General features: G+C 40.3%; 1 protein-coding gene across 1 annotated transcript; it reads left to right on the top strand.

The window, feature by feature from the left end:
• The first annotated feature begins 148 nt into the window (after window positions 1-148).
• LOC115811310 (WD repeat and coiled-coil-containing protein-like) lies at window positions 149-3,479 on the top strand. The gene is made up of 3 exons (XM_030773867.1): window positions 149-1,867; window positions 2,214-2,334; window positions 3,298-3,479. The coding sequence occupies exons 1-3, from the start codon at window positions 149-151 to the stop codon at window positions 3,477-3,479; spliced, it is 2,022 nt and encodes a 673-aa protein (XP_030629727.1).
• Window positions 3,480-16,484: the final 13,005 nt, after the last annotated feature.

The raw sequence follows: 16,484 nt of genomic DNA, 5'->3' as shown, positions 1-16,484 counted from the left end.
TAATCTTGCACTTAATCTTTGACTTGCACCGACTAGTTTATATAATCTCCTTAAGGCTAAACACAAAGGGTTAGAGGCTCTTCTTTTTACTGTCATTGTGCACAGTGCCAGAGAAGCAGAAGCTCACTGAACTTTCTCTGGCAATAGGATGGACCTGGGTAAAGCAAAGCTGCCAAGGACAGGCCTGAATGTTCTTCTCCAAGCTGTCCACCCCTTGCATGGCATAGCCTGGACAGATGGCAGGCAGGTATACCTTACATCCATACTCAGCACCAAAGGTGAGGTAGTGTTTGGGCACAGTAATGTGGTTGGCCACTTCGAGCATGTACAAGGGCTTTACTGGGGTCCTGTATGCTGTTCGTGTGCCCCAGCCCTCCTAGCAGTGCAGCAAAAGAAGCATGTGTCCATATGGGAGCTACGCCTTAGCTCCTTACAGCAGAACCAATTGCTGTGCTCCCAGATGTGTGAAGCCAGTGAACCTCTCCCCCTGCTGCCTCAGGGCTGTATCTGGCACCCTCGAATGGACCTATTAGCCGTAATGACCAAGAGAGATGCCTCTGTGCTGTTTTCTGTGCGGGTGGACAACAGGAGAGTGCGAGCCAAGGTCACAGCTGATGGTGTCATCCACTGCGGCTGCTGGACAAAGGATGGTACGCGTTTGGTGTTAGCCATTGGAGAGGAGCTCCATTCCTTCATCTGGAATGATGTCCGTAAAGAGTTGGTCGTCTGTTCCTTCTGCCCCGTCTTTGAAGTGGGGAGTCCTATCTGTGCAGTTGCACATACTGAGAATTGTCAAATAGCTGTGACAACAGGATTTACACTGGAACATGTCGGCAATGCTGTACATTCTCTTGATGTTCTCTCCAGCAGGAATGGTCAGAAATTTCAGTCCTCAGCCAATGCCTTAGAGGATTGTTTACTTTTGAAATCCAGGAGGAAATCCATTGATTCAGAGGGGTCTCTAGCTATAGAATACATTTCTTCATCTGGACCAATGGATCTCACAAACATTCTGGCAAAACACAGAAATTCAGACCCTAGCCCTCTTATTCACTCAAGCCAGAGAGACAGCTCAAAGGACTTGTTTCACTTGAAATTGGTGACATTCAGTCAGAAAGTCACCACAACCAAGAAGGTCAATATCCATGGGATTTTGGTGCCAGATATACTGGCATTCGACTCTCACAGCTGTTCCATTGCAGTGGCTTCTAATATCTGCCAAACAGTGCTAGTCTATGGTGTTACCAGCTCTTCTCTGGTCACTATTCAACAACTACAAATGGAGGAAACTGAGAGACTCAAAGGCCTGTGTTTCTTGGCTGACAGATTACTACTTACAATTGCAAAGAAGTCAAATGAACCAGTTTTCCTCAGATCCTCAAATATGGACAAGTACCACATCCGGCTTGAGACAAGGAAACTGAACTACACTGATACAAAAAGTGCATCGACCATTTTAGAAGAAAACACATCGTGTCCAGAGAATAAGACTCGTGCCAAGCTATCAGAATGTAAAAAATTAATCAGTTTTGTTGGCCGTGAAAGCCATTTTCAGCAGGATAGCAAACTACTTACAGAAGAGCTAACACAGAGGAGCTGTATAAGAGATGGCAACCTGGAGCCTGACCTCATGTCTCTGGATGTTAGTGAAAAGATTGTTGGGACTGCAAATAAAGCAAGTTCACCAAGGCTAAATCTTGAAGTGAAGGAGATATCCGAATCCCTGGCAGAGACTTTGGACAGACTTTTCACTAGGTTTACCCAGCTGCAGCGCTGTCTGACAGAAACAATGGATTCCAAAAATTATGCAAATAAAATATTTTACCCACCTCTCCCTGAAGCACCATTTGTCAATGTAACCTACCAGGTACATTCAGATTTCATAAACAGAGGCTCTGCTGTGGTATTCGTTTAAACAGCAGGATGTCCTTGAGTGCTATTATTTAGAAATGATCCGAGTCATGACTCTCTTTCTCCTAATCTAATTTTGATAATGAATTCCTGTTAGGGTCCTTATAAGAGACTTTCGAGTATCTAAATGTTCTTGTAATTAATATGTTGATAATCACCATTCATAAGAGGAGCAAGAGAGAATGTGTGTGTGTGTGTGTGTGTGTGAGTGAGAGAGAGAGAGAGAGAGAGAGAGAGAGAGAGAGAGAGAGAGAGAAGGAAAGAAAGAGAGTAAATAACTGTGTCTTTCTGCTTGACCATAGAATGAACTTGCTGAAAATGTGTTTGTGGATGAAAAGAAGGCAGTTCTGCTCTGCGAGGGTAAACTGTGTCTGCGAGCTGTTCAAGAACTTTTCAGTCTCACAGTGGTGGAAATGAGACATGGTGAGCTAACTCTCAACTTTTTATTCTAGAGCGTATTTGATTTCATTTTCATTTAACATGGATAAAATGGAATGCTTTTAGGGCAGATATAATGTAAAAGATTGGTCTGGACCAAACCATTTCCTAAAATAACCAGCAAATACATTTTGACTGTAATGAGCCTTTAGGCACTCAGACTGTGAAAGAGACTTCCAGCCATGCTGTAGCCATCCTTGTTTGTTCGGAAATGAGGAGCAATTTAATGAGGCTCGCTCCTGTGTTATTTTGCTATATTGCTTATGCTGGTGTGCCTTTGTAAGTCTGCTTTTGTATGTATGTCACTGTGTGAAATATTTCCTGCAGAACAGATAGAACATGTACACACACACACACACATACACACACACACACACACACACAAACACAACTTTGCTGAAACGTCAAAACCACACAATAATTTTGGAAAGCCAGTGGAGACTGCCATGTTTTAGTTCTGACTCATTTGATTCCCTCTGTTGTGTGGGAGCAAACAGGGTGTGGAGTTAGGCTGGAGATTAGTAGGAGAAGATGGAATTTAGCGGTTTAAGACTTAATCAGCTTAAAGTCATATTGTGACATTGTGTTTTCTCCTGCTGCGATAGGTTCAACCAATGAAAACCAATAAAATTTAAAGGCTCAAAGTTAAATGCATTGACCCGGGAGGAGAAATAAATCCACAGGAAGGGACACACCACTATGCTATAATTAAATTCTCATCGTTAAAGAAATATTAAAAGCAATTTCTATCTATTTTTCATGTTCACCTAATCAGAGTGATAAAAATTCCAACTACATAATGTTTCATCAAGACAGCTATTGTTAAATTATGTAAATTTTCAGCATTCCCTGGTTAATGTGATTTGTGTTTGCTCAGTGAGTTGCTCTGAGGAAGAAGTTAAGATAAGCAATGAAATTCACTGTCTGTATGGTTTTGGACTCTCATAGGTTCTCTATGGGTTGTTCTCGCTGAAGATTCAGATGGATTTGTTCCACTGAATTTCAGTCCCAAATCCAATCTCACAATCAGGAATGGCAAGCACAGTCTGACTGGAGAGAGATCGGGTTGCATCATAAATTCCAGTGATGAAGATGAAGACACACTGACAGGATCTCTGAAGATGGCATAAACAGAGGCATTGACTCCGGACACTGTACAGTAACTATCAGTGGTTCAAAAAACAGGAGAAAGAAAAACATGTAATAGGATGAAAAAAGGACATAAGTGCAATGTAACTGCATGAGAACAATATTATTCTTCTAAAAAGAGAAATTGTTTTTGTGGTGATGAATATTCGTGTACTGTAGAGATGTGTGATGGCTCTCAAACCTGGACGCTTATCAGTCAGTCATACCCCTCCCTACCTTCGCCCCCTGTGAATAGCTTTTTGTCTTGAATAAAATCAGTTACATTTACAGAGATTCATCTATCTATTACGAACCAATCACTGATCACTAGTATAGATCAATGTGTTAAGTGGCTCAGACATTGTGCCACTGGCCCCTAGTGGAAAGACCTGGTATTGCATCTGTTCCTGTTATATAGTAGCACAAAGCTCTGCTGGTATTGTAAATTTGTCCAAAACTGGGGAAATATATATTTATGTATATGACTGTATTTAGACGGAAGGAACACTTTTGAATTTGACATGTACCCTCAAATCTGAGTGTTGTCCATAGGTAGATTAACACATATAATGACAAATATCTGTAAAGAAATATAAACTACATATCTGGTCTGATACGAAAAACATCCCCTCTCATCCATAATATAGATCTGTATATAAATCAAAAACAATCATATGACCATTAAAACTGACCAGACAGGTCAGTTTAATGTTAACAGGTACATTATGTTTGTCACATGACCAGGTGCTTTATATCTTCTGTCTTATGTCTTTCCCATTCTTCTACAGTATGTTGCTTTTGTATTTGTCCACACTGTTGTGTTTTGGTTGTCTTCCCCTTGGTGTTGATTAAATGTAGATGGGGAAGAGAGGTGGGGGGGGGGTGGTATTGCTGAACACAACACAACAAAGGAAATGTAACAGGCATGCAGATCTGTCAGCATGTGATTGTGGTCTGGGAACATGATCAATAGTCCCTCTGCTTGGGCTATGCCCAAGATGCTTAGCTGAGGTCATTTAGCTGCAGGAAGACTCATTGATCTGAGAGGAAGCCAACCTGAGGGAGTCCTGGCATTCACTCATACCTCACACAGGTGCGCTGTTATTGGTACAGAAACACCCAGGCGCTCTCAAGAGGAGCTGTTCTAGACAGCCAACAGACTGTTGGGGCTGTGAGGTGAACAAAGGTGGAAATAGTCCATTTTTAACACTGATTATCAGAGGGATATGTTGTGATCTCCTTTATTTAAATAACGTTGCTTTAAAAATGAGATTAAATGAGACTTGAGTTGAGTTCGAGTCAATATGTCATAGGTGAGTAATATGTTACATTTAAAGATAGACCATTACTAATATATTTACACAAAGTCTATCAACTGCACTGAGACAATTGATTAACATAAAGTTGAGAAGAGAAGAGTTCCTCAGGTACAAATCATTTTATGACACTCTGCTGAGCGGCAGTACAAATTATCATTCAGATTACTCAGAGCTCATTTCTTTCTCCATTATTCCATTATTCTTTCTGTGAGGACCCGCTCTCCATCCATACTCTCCTGAATAAATATACAGAGAGTGCAGAAAAGAGAAAAAGAGAGAGAGAGAGAGAGAGAGAGGGAGGGAGGGAGGGAGGGAGGGAGAGAGAAAGGCTGTGGAGAAATGGAGCAGTAAAGAGACAAAGAGAGAGAAGGAAAAATTGCTCTCCTGTCTTGGCTGAAGATGAGTAATGCCTGATGTGGATGGCATTACTAATCTAGTGGGAAATCATGTCCTGTGTATACAGAACTGGACATGTATGATGGCTAAGTTGCATCATATTTGTAAGATATACCCCCACACACGCTCTACCTCAGAGCAACAATGACCTGGCCATTCACTCTCTCTCTTTGGCTTTCTTCTTCTCTAAGAGAATGTGCTATCCTCTGTGAATGTGGCTCCTCTGTGTTACTCTGTGTGTGGGCAAGTACACTTTAGTCAATGAAATGGCAATATGTCCACTCATGGAGTTTAATCAGTGTCAAATCACAAATTACCATTGTCAAAGCACCACACATATCCATCTTCTCTGCCAAATACATTACCAAGGAGATATATTCCAGTGTCAGAGTGTCATACCCATCACAAGTAGTCATGGGAATTTCCTGTCCAGTGTCTGTCATAGAACTCATGACAACAATTTGACTGATTCGTTAAGAGCCACGAAACCATTGTGGCCAATTTCCAATTCCACTTTTAAAATACATCTTCTCCAAGCCTTCAAAAAGCAAAATGTAAAGAAAATAACCCAGTAATCAAAGCAGCGCTACAAAATTGGTTTTTAATGACTGAAGACTTTAGACATCCTTGTTGTTTTCTGTGTGTGGTCTTGGTAAGGGGCCTAAAATGGCTCACAGAGAACAATCAACCCTTGAAGATGGAGGAGGAAAAAAAACTGAACAGCCAACAATAGAAAGAGAAGAACACTGGAAATGGTATCCGTGTAATTGTCAGTTAAAACGCCATGGAGGAGAAGGAAGGAGGTGGTTCTTCTATCATGTAAGTTGTAATACTGTGAAGTGGTTCCTCTCAGAATATAACATTGCTGCCAATTTAAGAATTTAACAGAAATTCAATAATCTTTGTAATCAGAGGAACTGAATATGTAACGTGCAATAATGAAATTTGTAAAATACATTAAAGATAATCATGGTAGGATCTGCTAATATTAACAGGCTTTCAAATCATCAGATATTAACTAATTCTCTTTAAGCTCTTATTAAAGTAAAATGCGACAATGTCATTTAATACTTTTGTGGAGCCCTAGGTACAAGATCCAATGAAAAAAATACTCAAGACCTCGCACTCTCCTTCCACACAACACCAAAAAATTCTAGAATGCGCTTCAGGATAAGACTAAGATATTGACCAGTGAGTGTAGAACACAGTTATCTGTGGAGCAGAGTGTGTTAGTGTGTGACAGGGTCATGGCAGACACGCTAAGAGCAAGCTCCATGGGCTTCATAAAGATGTGCCACGCTCCACAGAGCACTGACAGAAGTTCCATCGAGACCAGAGCCCCAGGCACATACGCATCAGACCAGGGTGACAGCTGCCATTCACCCTGAATCATTCCAGCGTTTACTGGGATCATAGCTTGGCCACGCCGATGCTCCCTGGCCTCTGCAGAGGGAACGCGTTTGGGAATCCGATTTTTATTTGCCGGCACAGGGTTGCAGGCTGGCTCCGTTAAATGAGGACTCAGGTGAATCCGGGTGAGAAACTGACAGGAGTTCTCCAAAGCCAAAAAATTCAACTTTCAGGTATTCTGCTGTCAGTTTACTGAGCATAGCACTGTTGGAACAACTCCACTGCATAGAAATATGCCATTGAATTATTGCTAAAGTGCTGAAATGTTATTAAACTTTTCTGCTTAAGTGTAATTTATATGATCAAATAAATATGTAGAACAATGACATGCTAACTCAGGAGAAGCAGACTTACTAATAACTGAAAAGAGAAATTGTGTAACTGAATCATAACTTCAGCTCAGCAGAGTGAAATGCCAAAGTCAACAGTATCACAAGGCTCACTGAGTCTGCGAATTCTTTCAAATGTAGGATTCAACATCAGTTAAAACACTGAGTATTCAATTACTCTCTCTCCCTTCCTTTCTCTCTCTCATCAGAAGAGATTCCCCAGCTGTCTAAATTTATAACCTTCAGTAGTCTGATCATTTGTTCAATGTGAATCTTACATTTTTTTTTTTTGTTGTTGTTGTTGTTGTTGACTGACAGTCTATCCCAGGCTGTTATTGCTTTTCTCAGTTCTTTACACACATCACTGAACAACATACTCATACATACTCAACAACAAATGTTTTCTCAGAATCGAACTTTTTAGACTATTTGGGGCAGCTTCACACAAGGAAAAATCAAACGTTTGCTTAAAAAAAAACAAAAAACATGCGCATCTTTAAAAATGAAATAAACAAATCAAAACATAGACATATGTCAACATATCAGTAACATAATATGTAACACCGAAAAACAGAAAACACAAATATAAGAGCTCATGTGTTTTGTCTTGACGTTATTATGTATTATTAGTCATCTGAGTCTGTGAATGATGTAGCTAATCACAGTATCAGCCCAAACACATACAAAATACATTTGATTGTTGTGCGCGTACTTTCAGACACAGTACACCAGCCGTCCATCTGACTAGGCCAAATGGGGCAGACTGAGTCTTTCATTGTACTGTTTTTTTGTTTTTTTGTTTTTTTTGAAAGAGCCCACAAGAGTGAAAAGCGAAAATGGCTGTGTTGATTTAAAAGAAACTGACAAAACTCCGTCTGGCTGAACTGACTTGTTTACGAGTTTAGTAACGGTTGCGAAGACCGCACAGCAGTGAGAGCTGTCGAGGTTACAGATGAGATGTCAGGTAGTAGCGACGCTGTCACTCACCGGGACAGGCAAGCTGAATATACAGCCACGGGCAAAACTCAATCATGTGAAACATCAAAGCCTGCTAAACAAAGCTAACAGACATGAAAGAATAACAGAGAAAAAAGCAGAGAGAGAGAGAGAGAGTGTACACAGTGTACTCATGTCTGACCATTGCTTTGGCTGCCTCTGTTTCTTCTTACCATTGTATCACACACACTCAGACTTGAGAAATCACATAGGATGACTAAATACATTATGCAGATGACGAGTGGTCAAATTCAGCACAGGAGGTCCTGCTTGTTTTTATACCGGCCATCCACTACGGTCTATAATCATCCTAAGAGTGTACGCCCGTGTATCTCTGAGAAGAAATGAATAAATGAATAAAATGAGGTTGGGGAAATAAAGCAGTGCTTTGGGCTTCTGAGACTTCATATGGCTCCTCAGATTCAACTGTCTGAGGTGCTTTAGTTGTTGTGTAGGCAACTTTGACAGAAACTTCTGTTTTCTCTTGTTTGTTTGTCAGTCATTGAACTTCAATGACTTCATTGAAAGTCCAATGGAGAAACTTTGAATGCTTAGAATGAAATACTCCTTCAAGACCACATACTATGAAAATTTATTATTATATAAAAAAAAAAAATCCATAAACAGCATATGTGATGCTTTGCAGCACAAAATATTGCAACAAAAATATTCAGTGAATTGCTGCTTAGCATTCTTACCCACATATATAAATGTCCCATCACACCGCTCCACATTCCTGAAATGTTCTTCTCAAATGAACATGTTCTGTTGTGCCTCACAAGGTTATGGTGGGTCTCGGAGGAATTAAATGCCTTCTGCTGAAAAGTGAAATTTCACTGGTTGTCTGAAAAATGACTTGGGCTTTTTTGAGGGTATGCATTTTTACTTGCTGCCCCAAGTTCAGAACTCAAACACTCTAGTGGTGGCCAGTCCCTTTTGTGCCCTACATTTGTGTTATAGTGAAAAAAACTTGTACTCTTTATTTGACCACAGAAGTGTCATCTCTTAATTCATTCGGATTTATCCCCAGCACTTCCCATTAACCTTGTCTGAATTGTTTTATAGCCAAAGATAAAGTGGTTGTCTCTAAATAATGCATGATGTATTATGATTGTGTTTTCAGTCATGGTAGTTTTTTTTATTATTATTATTTTTATTCTGCCTTTTAAATGAACTTTGCTGTTACAGTTCACCTAATACTGTCACAGCTGTGTTACATCTCCAGCTGACTGAATGAGAGAGCCCTATATGAGATCAAAGCTCTTTGTTCAAAGCTCTGTCACTTTACTTTAGTCATCTCTCCATTTCTTTGAATGTGCTTACACATCAGTTTGGATTGTCTCTCTTATGGTTTTAATATGCATATCTGTCAGTTTTCTTTTAAGGGCTGAACAATCCTGGTCTCCCACTCAATCTCCTTTCCCAAAAGACTCCTGCTTTGGCTAACTCTCAACCTGACATCTTCCATTTTACTCCATTCTCTTTGTCCTCATACACAATACCCTCTCTGCTGAATATGCTAACAAGTGCAGTAGCCCCTCCAGTGGACAGAAAGAGCTAGGTGTCTGACTGAGAAAGACACTGCAGATAATGAGGGATGGAGGGAGTGAGCGTGTGTATGGGGAAAAGAAGGAGAAGAAGAGAACCAGCAAAGAAAAGGGAAAGAAGAAACATTGAAAGAGACTGAATGAAATCATAAAACAATGCAGTAAGGCCACCGTGATTTTAATGAAGCAGTATTGTAGAGATGGCAGGATGCCAGAAACATAGTGCAGAGAAATAATATTCACTGTGAAGTGTATGAAGGTATGGCATTCGAGGCCATGCGGCAGTAAACGTCTCTCAGCCGGAACCTTAGAGAGCGTCCTGATAAGTAAGATGGCAGTTTGGGACTTTAACCCAACTGTAAGGATGTCTGACTTCCAACCCTGAAGTCACTGATTCAGATCCGCTCGGGGAAAACAAAAGGAGGTTTGAAAAACCCAGGTTCTTATATAAAGCATGGAAATTGAAAAATACATCTTGATCATTTGATTACAATGTCTTTGAAGGCTCTTGTAAAGCAGTTCCTCATGCATCCAGAACCCATTTCTTGTAGTTGACTTATATGAATGGGTAATTTAATTATTTAGTTTAATTTAATTGTGTTTAATTGTACAAAGAGCTTATGCCACAAAGCCCTTGTGAGGTATTTTGTGTGTTCATGCAAAGTTTCTTTTGAAACAGAATTTTTCCTGCTCAGTGTTATCTGCATGGATTTCAAATCTAGTATTTACAACTTCATTGTCACTGACTCTGCAAGCTAGTGCTGGCTTCAGTTTATATTGAATTGCATTTATTATTTTGTTGGAGGGTTCATTACAGTCATTTATGTGCTCGTGCAAAAGATCAGCAGATTTACATTGTCTAAAATCAGTGTTACTCCTCCATCCCCCTCACGCACAGAATGGTTTCTGCAGGATCACAGCTGTCACACACCAGATGAGTTTTCCTGCTCACAGGAACTTTTAAAGATTATCTCTCGCTAATGTTCTTTTAATGTATTCAGTCTATTAAGGGACTGTTGGCCTGCATGACTCAAATGAAAAATGAAGTGACAAAATGTCACATCCAATAGGATATTAAAAGCCCTTTCCTAAGAATACAGCTATTCAGGAGATATTTTGATTGTCATTAAGAAGGTGAAAATGTGTGATTAAAGCAGAATTATAATCTTGCTTTGCTGACGTGTGACAGCGGTGGGAACTGAAGCTTGGGGTGTGTGTGTGTGTGTGTGTGTGTGTGTGTGTGTGTGTGTGTGTGTATGTGTGTGTGTGTGTGTGTGCGTGTGTGTGCGCGCACGTGTGTGTGTGCGTGTGTGTGTTGAGTGTGCATGCGTGTGCGTGTGTGCGTGTGTGCGTGTGTGCGTGTGTGTGTGCGCATGTGTGTGTGTGTGTGTGTGTGCGCGTGCGCGTGTGCGTTTGTGTTGAGCGTGCATGCGTGTGTGTGTGTGTGTGTGTTGAGCGTGCATGCGTGTGCGCGTGTGCGTGTGCGTGTGCGTGTGTTATCTTTTGATTTTTTTTCATGAGCCTGTTTGTCTTTTTTGCCCTCATTTGTTGAAGTCACAGTTGCAGTTCTGTCGTTTTGCTTCATTGCTCTGGCACTGAGAGCATTAGTGCACATTAAGGTGGGGAAGAAAATGATCTCCCCTGCTTGGCTTTGCTCCATTTCTTTCAGAGGTGAAGTTGCCAGAGCCTGCAAGTCCTGTTTCGACTGTGTTAATTCTATGCAGGCAATAATTAAAGAGTCTGTCAGCCCAGGAGGGGCCCAGTCAAGCAGCAACATTATCTATAATGATAATTCCTTTTGAGAGATCTCTGACAATAGGATTTTACACTTTGGCAAATCCATGAGATTTTTTTTCTTTCAGGAAAATTGTCATGGATCAAACATTCTTCCTGAAATCAGGTTCATCTTGTTCGAGTTGATTTTAGTCATGTTGAAAATGCAAAATTGTTTGCATATGTGAGCGTGTGTGTGTGTGTGTGTGTGTGTGTCTGTCTGTCTGTCTGCATTTGTGTCTTCCCCTGAATATATCTATCATCTTACATGCTGAGGTATCTGTTGGTGGGCTGGTGGAGCAGCCTGACCTCTGCAGTGAATCCACAGCATGCGGGTTGGTGAAGGACTGGAAGGGCATTCAGCTTTGGGCAAAGTTAAGCTCAGGCAAAGTTATACTGCATAAATTTAATAAAAAAAAATACAGACTTTAAAATGCATTTTCACTGTCTTGAGTTTCTCTGTAAGAGCTGACATGATGCAATATATCAAGAAATTTACTTCCATATAGTCTGTAGGATGATTCATTCTAAGAGACACAGGGAAACACAAAATCTAAGAGAAAGGTGTGTGTGTGTGTGCACGCGTGTGTATGTGTGTGTGTGTGTGTGTGTGTGTGTGTGTGTGATGAGAGGAGGAGTTGCTCATCACACACACACAAACGCGCATACACACACAAACTGTAGCATAAAGGTCTAGCAGAGGTGTGAGCCTCATTACTCTGCTCTTCATTTCCAAATGAAGGGGAAGAGCTGCAATCTGATGACAAGCTTATTTCACAATCTGAGAACCTGTTACTCTAACTTTTCCATATTTAACGTCTATCATTTCACTTAAATTCCAGCTCAGGTTTGGTGTGCTTTCTCCTCTCTGCAGTTAACAAGCAAGGGTCTCTATGTACGGTTCTTAACATAAAACCCACATATCACCTGTGTAATCCAACTTAACACAACCTGGAATATTACAGGAGAAATTGGTAAATAAAGATTGTGTTTCATTTCACTGAGCTCACCAGTGGTCAGATCCACAGAAGGTAAAAATGTACCCAGTGAAACTACTGAGACAGATGCTCCTGTTGTCTGCTCTGAGCAGGAGGAGTCAAATGTAAATGACAGAAGCGTGTATTGAAATAAACTGGTCTCAGTATTTGGCTCATTTCTGTGCATATCTAATGTCAAAGAGCCAGCCCTGTTACTCTCTCCTGTAATCCATGCACCAGCATCATCCAAAAGTGCTTTTTTTAAGGGGTATTATTCTCTTAGTCATTGTCATACTGAGGTAAAAAGAACATCTTGATTGAATGGCCACAGAGCTGTTCTGCTGAATGAATCTCTGATTGATGAAAATAAGGTGTTACCCCGTGATTACAGAAAGGAAAGAATTACTAACTCACTTTGTATAATGAACTGTCTCAATGCTAGGCGCTAAAAAACAGCTCGGAGCCTCACATCTAAAGTGCAAGAAAGACATGTGTCATGGATCTCCACAAGGTGGCGCATCATTTTCACATGATCTATCCAGTGTGTTCATCGCCACTGCTTGATGTGTGTGCCTGTATGTGTGTGTTTCTCTGTGTTTTGTGTGTGTGTATGTGTGTGTGTGTCTGTGCGCGTGCGTACGTGTATGTGTGTGTGCCCACATGTATCTTTGCGAGTGTGTATGCATGTATGTGTGGAGAGAGGAAAATGAATATCCTTGATGAGAGATCTCATTGGCCATGCTGAAAGGCATAAGCACAGACTTCTCTGGGGGTGGATTAAAGTTTTCCTTGGGGCTCTTTAGTGAAAAGCCAGGTGTCCTTAAGCTGTTAAAATCAAACAGGATCAAAAACTTTGATTCAGGGGAAACACAGCTCACAGGGATCATTTTCCTCCTTTTAAACCAGTTACTGAGAAGGCTTCAGAGATTTAGAATTTAAAGTTTTCACAAAAAGCAATGAAATACACTGACTATATGCAGCACATTCAGAAGTGTTCTGAAAAAAAAAAAAAAATCAGATTGGTAATTAAACAACACCATATATGGCTTACATTTTGACAGCTAAATCAGTCATGACTCTGTACTGTATGTATCAGTTATAAATAACCAATCCAATTTATCAGACTGCAGAGTACATGTCATCTCAAGGGAGAGAGGTGCCAAAAATACTCTCTGTGATGATTATGCTTGGTTTATCACGCCAATAAAGATGTGCCACTGCATGGCCAGTACACGTGGACAGAACTCACTTAAGAGGCATTAAAGATGTTATGATGATGTGATAAAAAACTAAGCTGATTGTGTTAACTGGTTCTTTAATGTAAATGTTCAGTGACATTTTTTTTTTTTTTTGGCTCATGATTTCACTCATCCTCCGAAATATTAGTCAAAATGATGAATAGTCAATGTTTTGATGTTAGTATATGTTGATTGATTTACTGTGGTCTCAGTTTTCATATGAAGTTGGACAAAACATCTTGTGGAGTGGCCGTCTGGCTTTCGTGGCTGTGGTCTAGTGGTCTCCTAACTGAAGACAGATTGAGGAATATTGGCCAGTAGAATGGCTCCAGAGCCCTCCCTTGGTCATAAACACATAAACACATTTACAAGCATGTTTGTCTTTCTTCTTCTTCATGTAAAATCCCCATTAAGCCTGACTGGGAGTGGATGGATTCAGCCCATATAGACAAACAGCTCTCAGATTAGTACACAGTTTTTGGCCATGGATACCCATTTTGAGCACCGCAACATGAGCTGAAACAAAGTGTAAAATGAGGAAAAATAAAATCTCCTTTATCCAGACCACGGGGATGCAGTGTTGAAAAAATGCTGCTAAGAAAATTGCCCCTACAGAGTAATGATACTTTACTGTGTGTCTGTATGTATTTGTTAGGCTATTGCTGTGATAAAAGCCCTTTCTTAGAATGGGCAATGTTTTCAAGTGTGTCTGAGTCCTTCTGGACAATGTAGTTTGAATTCACTAAATGGTGTTTATGCTTTTGTCACGACTAGGGCTTTGGGATGTAAAATTTCTGTCCTTTTCAGTTTCTTTTTCTTGGGCAAAATATTCTAAGCCTCAAATACATACACATAAAAGTTCCGTAGTATATAAGACCACGGTATTTTAATAGCCCAACCGGTAAATATCCTGTACATTCATTTCAATCCAAACCTTGCTACAAATACTGCACAGTGGTAATTGGGGATTGTGTAATGCTATGAGAATGTGTGCTGCCACTCTCAGGCATGTGTTCTATGCAGTAGCTGTATCTCACGAGTTCTGCATTCATCACATACAATGTTCCAGCCCTCAGCACCCGTCTACACTGTGCTTCATTTTAACACCAATAATTGGAAATCGGACCCTGGGTCAGGAAGCAGTTGGTGACAGGCAGTACAGAGTAGAGTTCAGAACAGCAGATCAGTAGATAAAAATAGACAATCTGACACTCACAATGCAGAATGCAGAATAGCCATGTTTGGTTATTGGCACTGACACAACACTTGCTGTTTTCAGTCCCTGGAGTTTTCCCTCCAAGCCTATTGGCTTGATTAGCACTTAGTGAGATCAAATATGCCTCTTACTGTAATGCAATAATGATACAACAACAATACTGAACATTATGCATTGCAGCAAGGGCCCTGAAATCTAAATTTAGGGAAACTGTACTTTTAATCAGTCCCCTAACAAAACAATAAAATGAAGCGACTTGGTGATAATGTAAATGGAAAAGAGAGATAATGAGATAAATAGCGATCCATTCTGCTGGAGGGTGATGAGTTCATCACAGAACTCAGGTTTGAATTTCTTTTGTGAAGTTACTTGCTGGTTTCAAGTGCCTCTCTCTGACACAGAATTCTTTTCCTCTAGTCCCATGCTGCTTCATGACCTTACAGAAACACACACACACACACTCATGCACTTACCTAAAGACATGCTGCGCAGGCACTCAGAGAATGAATAGGCAAACGAAAATGTAAATGTAAAGGATGAATATCATGCCTTTTCCAGTCGATGGTTATAAAACTGGGAGGTTGAGTTGCAGGACTAATGGAATCAGCCGAGCATTTAAATGACAAGATGATTTTCTGGGCTAGCTGCACAAGTGGTTGATAACCGCAAAAGCAGTGGTAACAGAACAGAAGAAGCACCAACTATGATAAAGAAGCTCCGTGGGTATTTTTATTAAAGTGAAATATGCCCAAAACAGCTGTCTGATGAATTCTGATATTTTCCAAATCCTCCAATCTTCAGCCTCTACGTTTAAAAGTCATCATTTTGAGGAATAATGATATATACAGAGTAACGGAAATAAGCATGTACTGTAAAGCTATATACTATATAGCAAATGTGTTATTTTAAATGTGATATTTCAAAGCCCTGGCTAAACACGAGCTTTATAATGGGACATTCAACGCAGCGGGCTTGGTGGTGTTTGATTTGTTTAAAGCCAGCCTCTCTCTCAGCTGAATGGGCACAATCCAGGTCTTAAATATCTTGAGGGTCTCTGGCTGTTCTCCCTGTAGGTTTCCTCATTGTGTTTTAAATGGCAACATACCTATAAGTGTTCAGGTCCTCTAGCGCACACTAGCAGTTCACAGAGAGAAAGAGAGAGAGAGAATATACATTAACTGGCCTTTCAGTACCAGTAAGAATACCTGATGAATTCCAGCGGTCTCTTTAGAGGCATTATACCTGCGAACCTTCCTTTACAAACATGTTCACCTCTCAATGTGTCCTCTATCTGTGTGCTATTGATGGTAATGACAAATGAGGCTTCAGACGAATCAAGTATATTCCCTTTTCTGATTGAATGATTCTATGCCTTTATTGTCCATTGACTGGTCTCCAGGCACGTCTTTGCCTTAATTAGCTGTATTGCCTGGACACTTGCACTTGTCTTTCACGAGAGAACCCCCGAGCATAGACCCTTTCATCATTTGGTCATGTTTAATTTCAGCTCAGATCCAACACTAACAATGTTATCTGTTCAGCCCAAATGTGCAGCACTACTTAGGACTTCTGAAAACCACCTGAATCTCTTCTGCTGCTATCTTTGGCTCACGTTCATTACTCTGGAGCTGAAATGACAAAAAAAAAAAAAAAAAAAAAAAAGAAAGAAAGAATAAAATGCTGGCTTCCTTTTAGCTTTGCTTTGAGCATTTTTATTGTCTGAAAACAAGCACATAATGTATGTGAATCTGGATTTTACATAATGCAGCGTATCTAAAAGGAAGAGATCTAATAAGATGCTGGGCA

Source organism: Chanos chanos, chromosome 1, assembly GCF_902362185.1.
Source record: "Chanos chanos chromosome 1, fChaCha1.1, whole genome shotgun sequence".
Taxonomy (NCBI): Eukaryota; Metazoa; Chordata; class Actinopteri; order Gonorynchiformes; family Chanidae; genus Chanos; species Chanos chanos.
This window is presented reverse-complemented; position numbering and strand designations above follow the sequence as displayed.

Excerpts from the sequence above, each read along its gene's own strand:
- LOC115811310 (XM_030773867.1), top strand. The coding sequence starts at position 149 with ATGGACCTGGGTAAAGCAAAGCTGCCAAGGACAGGCCTGAATGTTCTT. Across the intron at positions 1,868-2,213 it reads TTGTCAATGTAACCTACCAG|AATGAACTTGCTGAAAATGT; the intron begins GTACATTCAGAT and ends GCTTGACCATAG. Across the intron at positions 2,335-3,297 it reads AGTGGTGGAAATGAGACATG|GTTCTCTATGGGTTGTTCTC; the intron begins GTGAGCTAACTC and ends GGACTCTCATAG.